At 41.7% G+C, this 16,036-nt stretch overlaps 2 protein-coding genes and 1 long non-coding RNA gene across 11 annotated transcripts in view; 1 reads left to right on the forward strand and 2 right to left on the reverse strand.

Moving 5' to 3' along the window:
- Positions 1-11,211, reverse strand: GGPS1 (geranylgeranyl diphosphate synthase 1). Of its 3 annotated transcripts, XM_086679650.1 has the most exons (5): positions 10,815-11,037; positions 7,224-7,316; positions 3,581-3,634; positions 1,345-1,415; positions 1-1,098 (listed from the first exon to the last, which is right to left on the reverse strand). In XM_086679650.1, the coding sequence occupies exon 5, from the start codon at positions 1,075-1,077 to the stop codon at positions 337-339; it is 741 nt and encodes a 246-aa protein (XP_086535776.1). In that variant the 5' UTR covers positions 1,078-1,098; positions 1,345-1,415; positions 3,581-3,634; positions 7,224-7,316; positions 10,815-11,037; the 3' UTR covers positions 1-336. The 3 variants fall into 3 exon arrangements, with proteins under 3 accessions (XP_086535776.1, XP_086535775.1, XP_086535774.1); XM_086679649.1 differs by lacking the exons at positions 3,581-3,634; positions 10,815-11,037 and adding an exon at positions 11,098-11,211; XM_086679648.1 differs by lacking the exon at positions 3,581-3,634 and having other exon boundaries at positions 10,815-11,036.
- LOC147575780 (uncharacterized) lies at positions 3,837-5,586 on the reverse strand. Its single transcript, XR_015241549.1, has 2 exons — positions 5,101-5,586; positions 3,837-4,861 (listed from the first exon to the last, which is right to left on the reverse strand). It is a non-coding gene; the product is annotated as an uncharacterized LOC147575780 (long non-coding RNA).
- A 307-nt stretch (positions 11,212-11,518) lies between the features above and the next one.
- Positions 11,519-16,036, forward strand: part of ARID4B (AT-rich interaction domain 4B) — a 157,549-nt gene continuing 153,031 nt past the window's right edge. For 6 of the 7 annotated variants that reach the window (XR_015241548.1, XM_086679638.1, XM_086679641.1 and 3 more), the window contains exons 1-2: positions 11,685-11,822; positions 12,663-12,717. Coding sequence is in view for 6 of the 7 variants with exons in the window: in XM_086679638.1 (XP_086535764.1) it covers positions 12,712-12,717 (6 nt within the window). In the remaining variant the exon portion in view is untranslated. Of the gene's footprint in view, positions 11,657-11,684; positions 11,823-12,662; positions 12,718-16,036 lie in introns of those variants that run through there. The other variant, XM_086679639.1, reaches the window with a different exon arrangement.

The following is a 16,036-nucleotide window of genomic DNA, read 5'->3' on the forward strand; positions in this document are numbered from 1 at the left end:
TTCCCAGAAGCTGAAGTCTTCTTTATTGATAGAATTAGCAGAACATTTGTGGCAGTTGTCCATAAGGTCCCAACACAGCACATTCTGACATTCATATTAGACCTATTTAAATGTGGCTCCTTTTGATTCCATCAACTTTGTACTATTATGATTATCGGTACAAAGGGGTTCTAAATTGAAACAATCTCACTCACATCACCCCAATTCACTCAGTTTGAGGAGACTAACAGCTTGGTCCTAATTTTTAAAAAAGTGATAGGCTAAAAGACAAAAAAAAAAAAAAAAAAAAAAGTCAACTAAAATAAGCTCCCAGGCCTAATCAAGAATGACTTAGTATTATTCATTCTCTTCTTTGAACATTTTGCTTAAGTGCTTTATTAGAGCTACAAGCTCAGGGTTCCCACCACGTGCATCAATTTGTTTATAGGCTTTAGATTCAAGCTCTTTAAGAGTACTCCGAGTGTATTCAAAAGAACCTACATTCTCAAGATAATGTACACAGTATTTTTTAATATCTATATTTTCGGTTCTCTGGCGCAAGATACTCTGCACCTGGGTGCTTTCAGGCCTTGACCAGATGGCATGAATAGTAGGGAACGAGAACTTTCCCTCTGTTAGATCTTCACAAAAGCTTTTGTTTTCACTATATTCTTTGGAGTGCAGATTAGCATAATCATCCCTAATTTGGAAAAAGAGCCCGAGTGTATTAAGTAGTGGCTTTAGATCTTCTTTGTAATCAGAGAACAACTGCATGAGACCCACTGCTAATCCAAACAGCCCACCTGTCTTTTGTAGCACCATAGCCTTATATTCTTCTTCGGTGGGACAAGTGTAATTATCCCTCCAATAGATATCTAGGCCTTGTCCCTGGTGGAGTTCCAGAAGCTGGTGGGTAAAAAGCTTTACCGCATCGGGGTGATCAAGGGTTAAGACTTTCTCTAGGCCAAGAAAATACACGTAATTGGCAGAATTGATGACGGACGGAATCCCATAGATACTGTGTGCCACAGGAAAGCCACGTCGGAGTTTTGAGTTGTCTTCGATATCGTCGATGAGCAAACTGGCATTATGCAACATCTCTGTCACTTCAATGATAATCTGACAAAAAAGACGATGGACAATTTCATTTTATTTGAATGTGCAAATATTCAAAAAGCTTATAAATAATTGAATTAACAGATTACAAGTCCTGGATTCCTTAGTTTTTACAACTGGTATTTACTTAGCAATGTCAATATAATACAATATATGCGGGGAACATTAAACTCAATTAAGAGCAACGAGTATTTTGTGTGACATCTATTAATTTCTTAAGGATTAAGAGGTTTTGAATTGCCTAAATACCTGCAGCTTATCTTCTGGAACTTTGAGCCAATGATTAAATGCCTGTGAAAGTTTGGTTCTCACTTGTTTACCTGGAATTAAAGAATAAAATTCGGCAATAAAATATTTCAGTTATAAAAAACACATTCAGACACTTCCTCTAAGACTGATCAGACTTGATGAACCCAGCCCCACTAATCCATTACTAGAGAGCTTGCCTTTCACTACTGGGCCCTAAACGCCCCACCCCCTCTGCTGAAATTCAGTCTAAAACGCCACAGCCTTTTAAAATTAGGGCGGGCAAAGACATTCTGAAGTATTCCAGGGGCCCACTAGTAAGCCCACTCCTTTCACTGGAATGAAATGGGCATTTTAGAAACTATGATCTAATGCATTCCTTTTTTGAAAAACAAGTTAGTCTAGTTAGTGGCAGTTAATTAGCACTGTCCATTTCAGAGGAACTATGGGGATTTTTTTTTTTTTTTAAGTAGGCTTCACACTCAACGTGGAGCCCAACGTGGGGCTTGAACTCACGACCCTGAGATCAAGACCTGAGCTGAGATCAAGAGTTGGATGCTTAACCGAGTGAGCCACCTAGGCACCTCACTATGGGTATTTTTAATTTTTTTTTTTTTTTCAACGTTTATTTATTTTTGGGACAGAGAGAGACAGAGCATGAACGGGGGAGGGGCAGAGAGAGAGGGAGACACAGAATGTGAAACAGGCTCCAGGCTCTGAGCCATCAGCCCAGAGCCTGATGCAGGGCTCGAACTCACGGACCGCGAGATCGTGACCTGGCTGAAGTCGGACGCTTAACCGACTGCGCCACCCAGGCGCCCCACTATGGGTATTTTTAATGAAGCATACTTTGCTACTGATTTACCTCATATAATTACCTCTTACAAGTATCTACCATTCCTTTAAAGTTTTAGAGATTGTATAGTTCTGCTTCTTTTCTATCAAAAAATGAGATTCCCATTCCCTCAAGTATTCCCTTTTAGGATCCCAGTTTAGTAAAAAATGAGTCTTTTTATTTTGACTACGGCCATTAGTTTTTCAATATTATCATTTTCTTACATGGAAAGCTCAAGAGATTTTTGGCTAGTAGTTATCAATAGAAGTCATTTTAGCCCAAATATAAAGGAATGATAGATAAAAACCCCAACCAGTTCATTTAATAATGTTCTATGAGCTTCCTGCTAAAGTGAATGCACAGTCACATCCTAATTTCAGATGAGGTTTCAGAAAATAGTTACATAAAAAGTTCCAATGAACAAAAACAGTATTTTCTAAGACTTATCTAGGTTTTTTTTCTCTGTACCAATCACCCAAAGGAATGAATACGTAAACTCTCATCACATATCCAAATGAAAGAAAGTTGCACTTTCTGTGAGAAGTCTGGAGGGGAAGGCTCTCTTAGGGTTCAAGAAGGAGTATCTTCTGTCTCCTAATCCTTAAGGTGAACATGGTCTGGGTAGCAATTATATACTTTATACTTTTGATCTACTTTCCAGTTTAGCTAAGGCCAATCTGGGCTTTACTTACAATGTACAAGTGTGTAAAGTAACCCATATCACTTTAGAAAATAAGCTCAGAGGTGCCTGGGGAGTTCAGTTGGTTAAGCAACCAACTCTTGAATTTGGTTCAGATCATCTCAGGGTCAGGGGATTGAGCCCCATGTTGGGCTCCATGCTGAGTGTGGCACATGCTTAAGATTCTCCCTCTCTGCCTCTCCCCCCTGCTTGCGCGGGTTTGCTCTCTAAAAAAAGAAAAAAAAGTTCAGAAGATGAACACAAAGTGGAGAGACATTTTCCTTTTTGCTTTAGAATATATATAGAAAAACAGTCCAATAAATGGCTTAAGTTACAAGTTTTTTTCCCCAAACTTTATTTATTTTGAGAGAGAGAGAGAGAGAGAGAGAGAGAGCGCGCCGCACACAAGCAGGGGAGGGGCAGAGAGAAGCAGAGTGGGGAGGAAAAGGGAGGGAGAGGGAGAGAGGGAATCCCAAACAGGCTCCAGCTGTCAGCGTGGCGTCCAACTTAGGGCTCCATCTCACGAACTGGGAGACTATGACTGAGCTAAAATCAAGAGCCAGATGCTCAACCGAGTCACCCAGGTGCCCCTGCAGTTGTGTTTGAATATATTCTTTTCCTTTAACCAGGTTCTGGGGTCTGGATTGATACTTTTAAGTCCCCAAATAGTTTCTAACAGATGTTAGTCATAGAAATCCCTCAAAATGAAAAGAAACAATAATTACCTTTCCTCTTTAAAAGACCTTAACATTACGGACTCCCTGGCCTGGGGACCTACACTAGGGCAAATAAACAAACAAAAGTCATTCAACCCCACTAATTTCAAAACATCCTAATACTAATAATTTTTAATTATTATAATATTTATTAGCAAGAGTAATTTCCCAACAGAAAAAATGTTCTGGCCCATCTTGAAGTCACTTTAGTAACTATGAAGTTCTCTGTGAAAAACAGGTTTACTATGCATAGTGCAATTTCCTATTTCCTTTTTTTTTTTTTTTAAGTAATCTCTGCACCCAACATGGGGCTCAAATTTACAACCCCGAGATCAAGAGTCCCGTGCTCCACTGATGAACCAGCCAGGTGCCACACAATTTCTTATTTCTTTAGGAAAATCTTTTGAGGTTACATTGTATTATGGATGCAAGAATACATTTGATTAAAACAAATTAGCTACCTAATGAGAGCTTTAAATGTTATCTAATGACTTAGATATTAATTCAAGATGAGGATTAAAAAATGTTACAGAAGTTCATTACACAGGTAAACATTATTGCTAACATGTAACTACAGGGGTGCCTGGGTGGCTCAATAGGTTAAGCTTCTGATTCTTGATTTTGACTTGGGTTGTGATCCCAGGGTTGTAGGTTAGAGCCCCACAGTGGGCTGCATTGGGCTCCAAATGTGAAGTTGGTTTGGGATTCTCTCTCTCCCTTGCTCCTCTCATATCCACTCTCCCTACAATAAATAAATAAACACACAGAATAAAATTACAGACAGTCCTTGCTCTGCAAAGTGGCAGGAGACACTCTTTAGACCCTTTACGGCACTGATAACTGGCATATATTACCATAGCCCGGTTCCAACCAGTGTTTGCAAACTTGTTCCAAAATAAGTTCAACAACAGATGAAGAGAGTGCAGGAGAAACATCACCATGTTTCTCAGTGGGAGACCCTGAAATAAGTGTAGTTTACTAGCTGTTGAATAAACGTCACTCAAAAGCAGTCTCTTGGCTTTTCCTTAAATAGCAGGAAACTTTCCCTTTGCATTCTACATTTCTGTTTTCCCTCCAACAACGTTAATTACAATGCCAACGACTATATTCCTTATGTTGTACTTTTTATCTTTGTGATTTATTCATTCTGTAACTGAAAGCCTGTACCTCTCACTCCCCTTCACCCCTTTTTACCCATTCCCTAACCCCTTTGATAACTTTTTTCAAGCTCTATGCCCAACGTGGCTTGAACTCATGACCCTGAGATTAAAAGTCACATGCTCGGGGCGCCTGGGTGGTGCAGTCGGTTAAGCGTCCGACTTCAGCCAGGTCACGATCTCGCGGTCCGTGAGTTCGAGCCCCGTGTCAGGCTCTGGGCTGATGGCTCGGAGCCTGGAGCCTGTTTCCGATTCCGTGTCTCCCTCTCTCTCTGCCCCTCCCCCGTTCATGCTCTGTCTCTCTCTGTCCCAAAAATAAATAAAAACGTTGAAAAAAAAAAATTAAAAAAAAAAGTCACATGCTCTACTGACTGACCCAGCCAGGCACTGCCACCCCTCCATAACTTTTTGAGCTGTACTTATGATCATTGTTTATGCATGTTATACATCAATAAAAAGCAGCACCATGCCAAGAGCAAGGTAGAATTATGTACCCTGGCTGTAGGTAATAAAGAGGTGCACTATCTGTAACGAATTTCAAAATATTAACAGACTAGAAGTTTCTTAAAAAGTACGTATCTTCTTTGTCCTTCGTATCTTGAGGATTTCATCTTTATTTACTATTTTTTGAGACAGTGTGTGCACGGGGGAGGGGCAGAGAGAGAGTGAGAATGGAGCCAGACTCAGGGCTTGATCCCATGAACTGTAAGATCATGACCTAGACTGAAATCAAGAGTCAGATGCTTAACTGACTGAGCTACCCAGGCACCCTGAGGATTTCATCTTTAATTTTTTTTTTTTTTTTGTCACTGGAATCATCACAGTGGAAGGTAATTTATATCCGACAAATTCTGGATACTTTTATTTATTTATTTATTTATTTATTTTTCAACGTTTATTTATTTTTGGGACAGAGAGAGACAGAGCATGAACGGGCGAGGGGCAGAGAGAGAGGGAGACACGGAATCGGAAACAGGCTCCAGGCTCTGAGCCATCAGCCCAGAGCCCGACGCGGGGCTCGAACTCACGGACCGCGAGATCGTGACCTGGCTGAAGTCGGACGCTTAACCGACTGCGCCACCCAGGCGCCCCTAATTCTGGATACTTTTAAATAGCTTCTGTTGTACTATGGAGTATCTTCATTCTGTCAATTAGATTTCATCTAATAACCTTTGGTGAGTTATATGGGATAATATGGCTGGGTATAACTTGAGTTAGGAAATAGATAGTTCCCTTCATTCTTTTGAAGCACTGACATTAGCAGGTATGTCTTCATTAAGATTTGCCAGAATAGAAATGACACTAATCATGATGGTTTTGAGGATGTAGCTGGGGAGCCACCACTATTCTGCCTTTGATAACCATATTTATTCTCTCCAGGCTCATGAAGAACAGAAACATACCACTGACATGTCCCCATAAAGAAAGATACGCACTTTAGAACAGAAATAAAAAAGTGTTTATCGTGATTGAGTTGAGAACGTTATTAGTCTAAAGGTTAGCTACCTTGCATGCTAAGTAGGTTTTTATGGTTGTCAACTAATTTATCACCTTTTATAATTTCTATAAGAAAGAGAATTCCAAATTTCAAGTACTTGGTTTGTGAATGAATTTTTATTACAAAAACCCACGCTTATTATATATATGAGTTTTTAGTTGCTATTATTATTTTCCAAACCAAGCTTAAAAAAATAGCAAAATAAAACATGCACACACACGTGATTAGGCAGGTGTTACTCTAAGAAGCCATGTTCGGATGACCCATCTTTATATACGAATAACGTGGGCTGTTTCCAGGTAATGTGAGTTAGAGATGCATTACTATTTGGCTCTTAAAGGAACCAGTAGTGTAAGAAATGCAGTGTGTATGTGATAGTAGAACAAATGAACATGGAAGATAGAGTGAAGCTTTTTGTTGTTATACAAATTGGAGTAACTTCCCCTAATATCTAAATGGTGGGGAATAGGAATGTATGGCATCCATAAAGAATGAAACTTCCAATGAGGTACTCAAATGTTTTAATTTTTTTTTTTTTAGTTATGTTGTATAATTGGACATTTTTAAAACAATGCTTCAAAAATGTCCCTTTTAGGGAGCCTGGGTGGCTCAGTCCGTTGAGCCTCTGACCTCAGCCCAGGTCATGATCTCTCGGTCTGTGGGTTCCAGCCCCGCGCTGGGCTCTGTACTGACAGCTCAGAGCCTGGAGCCTGCTTCGAATTCTGTGTCTCCTCCCACTTCTCTCTCTCTCCGCCCCTCCCCTGCTCACACTCTATCTCTCTCAAAATCAAATAAACATTAAAAAATTAAAAAAAAGCAAAACAAAAATGTCCTTTTAAGAACAAAAAACTAAAATGTTCTATTTGTCATTTTTCTCCAATGCATGCCTTTAAATAGGAAATCTTAAGAGATGGTAAATCTAATCTTTTCAGTAATTTAACATTTGAATGACTACTACTCTATAAAAAGACCCTATATTAACCATAACTAAAGTTACCTGGTAACTGAAGTAAATACTTATAGGGTTCTAGAAGAATTCTTTGCACTGTTTCTTGCGTCTTCTCCATTGTTTCTGAATTTCAAAGCTGATCTGTGAAAAAGGAGAAGGATAAAGATGATCTCATTCACTAAATTAATTTTGAGTGTTAAACTGCAAAGGAATTTGTATCTCAAGGTGTTTTTGTGCAAGTACACTTTCAGTTTTGTTTTAAAAGAAAATTCCACACAGGTGACATCTTGAAACATGCTGAAGTGAAAGAAGTCAGTCACAAAAAACCATATAATATATGAAATGTTCAGAATAGGCAAATCTACAAAGATAGAAAGTAGTTTGGTGATTGCCTAGAGTTGGGGTAGGAAGAATATGGAGATGAAGTTTCTTTTTGTAGGGTTCAAAATATTTTAAAATTAGGTTGTGATGGTTGCACATCCATGTGAATATCCTGAAACCTACCAAAATGTATACTTTAAATGGGTGAACTATATGATATATAAATTATCTCTCTTAAGGAAAAAAAAAAAAAGGAAAGTCTTCAAGTGATTTCATTGGTCCCAGTACTCATCTGGATTTTAAGTGATTTCCTTAGTTACAAAACTTATATTAAGCTTTTCTTACTGTACTCAACCATAAAAGGCATAAAACCAAATCAATGTCAAAACAAATCAACAGATTTAGATACTTTATATTTGAGTGATTATATAAATTCGTAAACATACTTTTTCCCCAAGAGCATTTGAGATACGTTTTATATATTTAAAATTTAAGGGGAAAACTCCTCTCTTGTAATTTCTTTACAGTCAATCCTTTCAAAGATTCTAATTTAAGACGTGCATTAGTTTGAATGCAATTATCAAAAATATTTCCCTGTATCCACACACACACACACACACACACACACACACACACACACACACACTTCTCTGTAGTGATTTATTATTCTGAGTTTTACATTTACTTTGATATTTCCTAGAATAACACTCATGGTCTTCCTACAATCTTTCTTTTCTATTGAATCCAATCTCTACTTTGCTTCTTTGCTGTTTTTTATTTGTCCTTATCTTAGGAATCTTCTTTACTAATTGCTCTCACATCTTGGGTACATTTTAGGAGGTTTCTCACCTTTATCTGTTTTCTTTTGCTTCTATAACAATGATTTTGTCTCTAGGATCATGAACTAAAAAGACTGAAAAGTGCGTTTTTTATAATCTACTCTGGAGTGTTTAGGTGAAACAATTATAAGAACTGAGCACTCTAGGGGCGCCCGGGTGGCTCAGTTGGTTAAAGTCTCTGACTCTTGACAGCTCAGGTCATGATCTCATGGTTTGTGAGTGCAAGCTCCGCATCGGGGGCTTGGGATTCTCTCCCCTCTCTCTCTGCCCCTACCCCGCATGCTCTCTCTCTCAAAATGAATAAACTTAAATTAAAAACAAAAAGCAACAAAAAAAGAACTGAGCACTCCAGCAAAGGAAATCATCTTAGCAATATGACCTCAAGGAGAAACATTCCATGTAGGAAAGTTTTACACCTCCCTTAACTGACAATGAATACCAAGGATGTCACAAGGGGGGAAAAAAAGTCCAGAAAATATTTTGAAATTATCCAAAAATCAGTTTAGTAATCTTTTATCTATACTGTTTAAACTTTGACATGTTATCTCATTCTTAAGAGATTAAAAAAAAAAGTAACAAGAATAATCACTTAGGTAAATTATTGAACAGAATTAAAGGTAAGATAAAAAATAAAAACAAGCATGTTTTTTTTATATATTTCTGCATTTAAAGCAGTTGGTGGCTATCTCTTCCCAACAAGGTTGAAAGCAATGTACTTAACTTAAAAATCAATGAGTCCACCTTTCAAGAACTCTTTTGTCTCCCTGTGGATCAGTAACAAGTATACTCTTGCCCAGAAGTCAGAGCTAACTAACTTTTGTTTCAATTCTCAAGGCTTTGTCAACGCTATTAAAAAAAACAAAAACAAAAACAAAACCAGTTATGAATCTTTAAAAATTACCTTAAGAACACTCATTGAACAAGTCAATTAATGTTCCTTTCCTAGAGGATGTTTATACACAAGTATTCTTGGTAGTAGGAAAATACAGGAACCTCAATTTTTCTAGGTATTGAAAAGTAATGTTTTGTGTCTTCTTAAAGAGTCTAAGGGGTTCTATACACTGTGGCATACATGCTTTTTTTTTTTTTTTTTTTTTTTTTCTTTCTTTTTTTGACCTAAAGGAGTCCTATTTATCATGGCTGGAACTTTCAGCCATCATGTACTAGACTCAAACATAAAGGGGCATTAGTGTTACATGAATTCTACTCATTTATTTTTAGATTGAATAACTACAGAATGCCTCTATGAGACAGTCTGAAACTACTCACTTCCAAAACTGGCAAACTGCCTTAAATGGGTTCAAACAGTTGATGGATGAGTATTAATATGAAAATAGATTGTCCGCTGTGTGGACTACTACTGCAATAATCTCCTGGTTGGGCTCCCTGCGCTCACTTCTAGATTAGGTTCTCTAGTCTAGATCTCTACTCTTCAGCCAGTGATCCTTGCAAAATTCAGATCTGGTCCTGTTTCCCTACCCATTGAGAACCCTTTGAAAACATCCCTTTGCTCTTAGGTAAGAACAATTCCTTAATAAACTGCATAATAGTAGGTTACTCTCCTGCCTCCCCTCCCCTCTCCTCCCCCTTCAGGTCTTCACAATTAATCTTCACACTTTAAAAGCCTCTAGACACAGGCTTTCCAACACGTTATTCTTTCTGTCTGGAATGTTCTTTTCTTAGTTAACTTATGATAACCTTTCCACTCTCGGCTGGATCCTCACTTTATTTCCCTTAAGCCAAATTCCCTATTTTAAATTCTCCTATCACCATGTAACTCTCCTTTGTAGCACTCACCACTGCTATTAACTTCACATTCAATTGTGTGTCCATTTTAGTATCTGTCTGTCTCACTAGGCTTAGGTCCACGAAGGCAGGGTCTGTTCCGTTTTTCCACATGGTAGGCGCTCAATAAATATGTGAAGGATTGAATGAACTAACGGAAAGTGCCTTCTAACGCTCTAAAAAAATGAAACCAAGGAACAGACTTGCAATATGAAAAGTTATAATACCATGCAAGTTTTTTTTTTTTTTTTTTAAGGGAACGATCTGGTTTCAAAATTGCTAAATAGTGACACTCAGCGTAGCTGTGAAACGCAGAGTGAATCCTCCGCTTAAACTTTGGGAGATGACAGAGCTGAAGAAAACTGCCTGAGATAAAAGCAGTGGATTTAAATAACCTCAAGGCAGATTTTTAACAGAGACTTGGCAAAAGAACTTCAAGGGTCTACTATGCTGGTACAGAGCCCGCAGGAGAGGAGAGGTTTCTGCTTCCTCTCCGCTCAGTTGCCCCCTTCCGCCCCACTGGGTCGCCTACCGCTCCACCCCTTCTCTAGCAAGTACGGAAAACTCATACACAATCCGGTTCAGCATCCGGGTCCTCACCCTCCTTTCTTTCTTTCCTCCGGACCCCGCCTTCCAGCCTCCCCCGCCCTCATTCCCATCCGGGTTCCCCCCGACCGCCACCACAGCCGCTCACGGTTCAACGGTGATATCACAACTTTTACGCTGCCGGTCCGGGAGTAGCAGTACCCAGCATCAACTTCCCACTTTATAGTTCAGGCCAAGGCTCCTCCGAACGCCTACATAGATCCCTCCCCCTACTTCACCACGGAACTCTCCACCCTTCTCAGCCGCCAGCGACACCGCATTACTCGGTGCAAGAAAATACGCCATCCCGGTCACACTGCGCAGGCGTCGTTGCCGCCTCCCCACTGCTTTGTCGCCCCGCCCCCTCCCCTCCCCTCCCTTCCTCATCTCACGCAGACGCGGGGCATTGCGGGTCTTGCAGTTCTCAGGGGCAAGGGCTTCCGTATTGGCCTCAAAGGTTGGACTACATTTCCCGGGAAGCTTTGAGGCGTAACTTTCTGTTTCCATAGAAGTGGTGGGAAAATGGCGTCGTTGTTTGTATCCCGAGGACCAATGAGAATAGGGTGTAGGCGGGTTCTAAAGAACTCTAACCAATCCGAGGTCATCTAAGAGGCCATCCGGGAAAGAGGTAGGGGAGGGGAAAATATCTAGGGGAGGGGAGAAAGAAGGGAGGGGGGCACTTGGGGTTGGGGGGGGGAAAGCGATGTTTGCCCGTCAGTCGAGTCCGGAGTGAGGAGCTCGGGCGCCGGAGCGGAGGGAGACTCTTGTGCTTAAGCTTGCCGCCGCCACGGCCACCGCCTGGACCTTTGCCCGGAAGGAGCCGCAGAGGGTCTGGCGCCGCCGTCCTCTGGAGGGCAGCGCGATTCGGGGCCCGGACCTCCAGTCCGGGAGGGATTTTTCGTCGTCCCCCCCTCCCCCCAGCGAGGGAGCCCGAGCGGCCGCCAAACAAAGGTACCAGTCGCCGCCGCGGGAGGAGGAGGAGCCGGAGCTTCAGCCTCAGCAACCGCTGGACCCGCCGCCCTTCTTCCCCCATCTCTCCCCCGGGCCTGCTGGTTTTGGGGGGGAGTAGGGGAGGGAACTCTGGACGTGCCAGGGTCAGAGCTCGCCTCCGAGGAAGGTAGGGACATTTTCTGAGGCTTTCGCGGTCTCGTAAGGGGGTCCTTTCGGGAGTCACTGGGCCTGGCCGAGGAGCGGGGGAAGATCGCTCGGTGGTCTCGCCGGGAGCCCGGATTGGGGGCCTCGGCCTCCCGGGAGCCCCCGCCCCCCGTGCTGTTGCCGAGTCCGAGTCGCCCCCCAGTCTGGCGGCCGCACACTCAGCGGTTTAGCTGCTCCGGGCCGCGGTGGGGGGCCCGGGCCGGCGCGGGGGGCTGTGCCGCCTCCCGGCCCCTCGGTCCTCTGGCGGTCCCCGCGGCCCGGCGGACGGGGACCCCGCTCGCACTTGTCGGGTGTCCGCCTCAGAACGGGACGTGGGCAGAGGCTGCGCGGTGGGTCGGTCCTGCCCGCGGCCCTCCTCCGGCCCGCCTGGCCTCTCCGCCGCCCCCCACTCCGGGCCCCTCGAGCCCGGGCCTGCTCCGGCTCGGACGCGGGGCTGCGCGACCCTTTGGGGCGCCGACCAGCTCGTCCGGGCCCGGAGGCCCTCGGGGAGGACAGCCGGCCCCGCGCCGGCCCCCGGGCTTGTTGTGAGTTTCTTCTCTGACAGAAATGGCGTCATTGTCGGAGACGGGAAACTCCGGCGGGTCCCGACAATGGGGACGGGAAGCCGCCGAGCTGTGTAGGTGGCCGGGTTTGCGGGGCTGGCGAGGCCAGAGGGAGCCCCTCGTCGGCGTTTCGTGGTTCGGGGGCTGATGCCCGCCACGCTCTTTCTTCGGGGTTCAGGCTTCGCTCGGTTCCCTCCGCCTCCGCCAGTGCAGAGGGGTGCCCGGTGGTGTTGACTGGGTGTCTTTTGTTTTCCCTCCAGGTGCAGGTGAATCTGGTGTTTTCGAGGGGATCGCGGTCCCTGAATCATCATGAAGGTAAGATTGCTTCCAGAAAACGACCTCTGGGGTTACAGAATTGGGGAAGTATGGGGGTTTGATCGAGGTCGTGTGTGGGGCCTCCGAGTTTTGCCGAGGAAGGTGTGTTGGGTGGCTTGGTGCCCGAGCCCTTTGCCGGGAGACGACGGGGGTCAGCTGGTGTGGCTCTCTACCGGCTTTGCTGTGGAGTTGGGGCCACTTGGAGGATATCGCACTGAGCAGAATTCTGCCCTGTAGGACGTCTCCTTTTTCAGGGTAAGGTAGGAGGAACTGCTTGAATTAAAGTGTTTTACAAGGTAAAACAGAAAAAGCAGGTCAAGTAATCCGACTCTAGAAACTGAACTGTATTGTGCTTCTATCGATTACACTGATGAAAGAAAATCTCATTTATTGTGTGAACAGTACTGTGAATTTTTAGCAGAGGACCTCTAGGGTTAGCCATGAAAGTGATCTTAATTGAGAAATCCTTAAAGAGAATCTTTATGATCTTTACACAACTCGGAGATAGCAGTTGCCCCTTGTATTTCCTGGGATTTAGCATTATATGGTTTATTTTTCTTTGTTGATCCGTAAATTGTCAGATGTTGTGGTAAAAACCAATGTGGATTGATGTGGAAAGCCCATGGCCGGGTTCCTCTTAAATGTAAACATGTTAACTGAATGGAGGATAGTGTCTAAAGGGTAGAATTTACTTAGTCGGTGGAAGAAATTATAGCAATGGAAGTACTGGTTGTTTTTTTAGAGAATATGTAATTGAATGCTGTCATTTTTAAATACACTGTAGGATAAAAAGCCTTAGGTGTCTGAAATGTCTAGATTCAACTGGTGGAACTTAGACACTAGACAGCTTGTTCACCCGTGACAAATTCGGAAGTGCTTAAAAGGGTAGAGTGTGTTTACGAGTGTAGAAATGTGAAATAGTATGTGATAGTATGTGAAAATATAAATGTTGTCTACTTTGGATAGTTCCTTTGAATTATTTTTAAAAAAGTTTTCTTCGCTTGTCTTCAGAATCAAGACTTTTTATAGTATTGCATCTAAATGGAAATTTGTAATGTTTGTGTTTATGGAAGAAGTAAATGCTGTGGCCACTTAAATATTTATCAGCTATACAAAGTAAATTTAGTCCAGTTTTGGTCTTTTTTTTTTTTTTTTTTTTTAGTGTTTTTTTTTTTTCCATCTTGAGTTTAGGGTGTGTATAACCTAAAACAGTTTATACCTGAAACAGTTTATATCTGCTGAGTTCCTGTCTCACCTTCATGTAGATGAAAAAAATGATCAGTGATGTCTCTGAAATGAATCCCTTTTGTTAGTCACAGATGCTAGCGGTGACTCTTGTGACCTATGTAAAACAGAGACAAGTGAATTTGTTAGGAAAAACTGTGTATCTTCCTCGCTGTTGGATGAGAATTTAAGAAAAGTGTTGGGTTAAATAACATAATAAATTCAGAAGCTGAATAACACAGGATTTAGTTTGTAATAGATGTTGTAATATGTCATAGTTCCCTGTATACTGCCTGGCACATCTTAGGTACTCTGTTAATGTTTGGTTAAAAGAAATGTAGTTAAGTTGAAGGTCCTTTAGATTTACATTTTCTTCCTTTCATTTCCCTTTTTTTTAACTTGTGTGTTTAAAAAATGAAAGTGCGTTGGAAACTTTAGCCTTAAAAGTTTCAAAATATTAGGCAAATGCAAATTTTTTGGTATCATTTTAGAACTACTAATTTTAAGTGCTTAGCATTTCCATTATTATTGCCTTTAAAAAAAGGTACTAGTAATGTTGAGTTATTAAAGTAAATTTCTAGTTTTGTGCAAAAAGAACTTCCTGTTATTGTACATGTAGTAAGTCTTCTCTTTGGGAGTCTATTAATAATCAGTAGTACTACAAACTTAGCTTATTTCTTACAACTTAATTTCTTATATGCTGAAAAGTTGAGAGGCTGCCCATGATTGGTATTTTCCTTTAACAAAATTGCAATTCAAGAAGTATTTAGTAGTGATTATATTGGGCTTAAATCTTTTATGTGTGTGTGTGTGTGTGTGCTCCCAGTTTCCAAATTGTAATGACAACTGAGCGATAGAAGGTTTTGTGCTATTTCTTAGATCTTACCAAACATATTCATACTTCGAGGTGAGCTTTTAAGTTTTTATTATCTGTTTTATTCCAGGAATTTTTTTATTTTATTAAGTGACAGTATACTGATGTCATTGGAAGAGTGCTTAGTAATACTTTTCTGGTTGTTGCATTAAAATGTATGTATCGTTTTAAATATTATATGTTTTAGCGACAATTTTCCTGTAGTACGTGACTTCAAGAGTGTATTTAAATAAAAGTCCTTTACTAATTAGAATACTCTATCTTGTAATGTTTTTGCCCAGTGTGGTTTTGAGAAATATGACTGTAGCACAGATGCAATAAAAAAAAAACAAACCTATTTATTGTGAGAGAGCACCAGTGCATGTAGGGGAGGGGCAGAGAGAGAATCCCAAGCTGACAGTGCGAAGCCTGATGCAGGGCTCAGTCCCACGAACTGTGAGAATGTGACCTGAGCCAAAACCAAGAGTCAGATGTTTAACTGACTGAGCCACCCAGGCACCCGAAAAGCAATTTTGTTCTTAACACAGGTCATGTTGTTGGTGTGATGTTGGATTTTTTTTTTTTTATCCTTTCTATAGATCTTTCAATGTCAGTAATAGCATGTTATCAGGAAATGATAGTTTATTGAAAGTTTATTACTGATTCCAAGACTTGATTATGTCAGATTCATTTCCTGCTTTGTTTTTAATGTTTATTTATTTATTTTGAGAGAGAGAGAGTACACACACATGCTCAACCCGATCGGGGGCAGGGCAGTGAGAGGGAGAGAGAAAAATCCCAAGCAGGCTCCACGCTCACCACGGAGGCCTATGCGGGGCTCTATCTCACCATCACAAGACCAGGACCTGAGCTGGTATCTAGCGTCAGATGCATAACCGACTTGAGCCGCACAGGCGCCCTTATTTCCTACTTTTTCCTAACTAAAACTTTGTTTCTACGTTGTGCATGTTATTAACATCTCTCATTACATTGCAGTAAATTTTCAAGTGAAGTGGCAGAGGCTGGACATTTCAGAATCTTTATGGGAGAAGTGATTTAGATGGTTATGCTTTGAATCTCCGGGAGATGGGCTTTTTCAGATGTTCCATTCTCTCAGTAATCACTGGCATAGAACACAGAAGTAATGGATTGTGTACAAAGGCCCTTTGCTCGCGTGCCTGTGCACATGCGTGTGCGTGTTCTCACCACCCTGCCCCTTCCCTCCTGCCTGCTTTCCCCCTT

This window comes from Puma concolor, chromosome D2 (assembly GCF_028749965.1).
Source record: "Puma concolor isolate L17-30 chromosome D2, mPumCon1.1.hap2, whole genome shotgun sequence".
Lineage (NCBI taxonomy): Eukaryota > Metazoa > Chordata > Mammalia > Carnivora > Felidae > Puma > Puma concolor.

What these genes read in the sequence shown, in the direction of transcription:
- GGPS1 (XM_086679649.1), bottom strand. Translation starts at nt 7,293, where the DNA reads ATGGAGAAGACGCAAGAAACAGTGCAAAGAATTCTTCTAGAACCCTAT. An exon ending in GTATTTACTTCAGTTACCAG is followed by an intron (nt 1,416 to 7,223) that starts GTAACTTTAGTT and finishes CTTTAATTCCAG; the next exon opens with GTAAACAAGTGAGAACCAAA. An exon ending in TTCCAGAAGATAAGCTGCAG is followed by an intron (nt 1,099 to 1,344) that starts GTATTTAGGCAA and finishes CTTTTTTGTCAG; the next exon opens with ATTATCATTGAAGTGACAGA.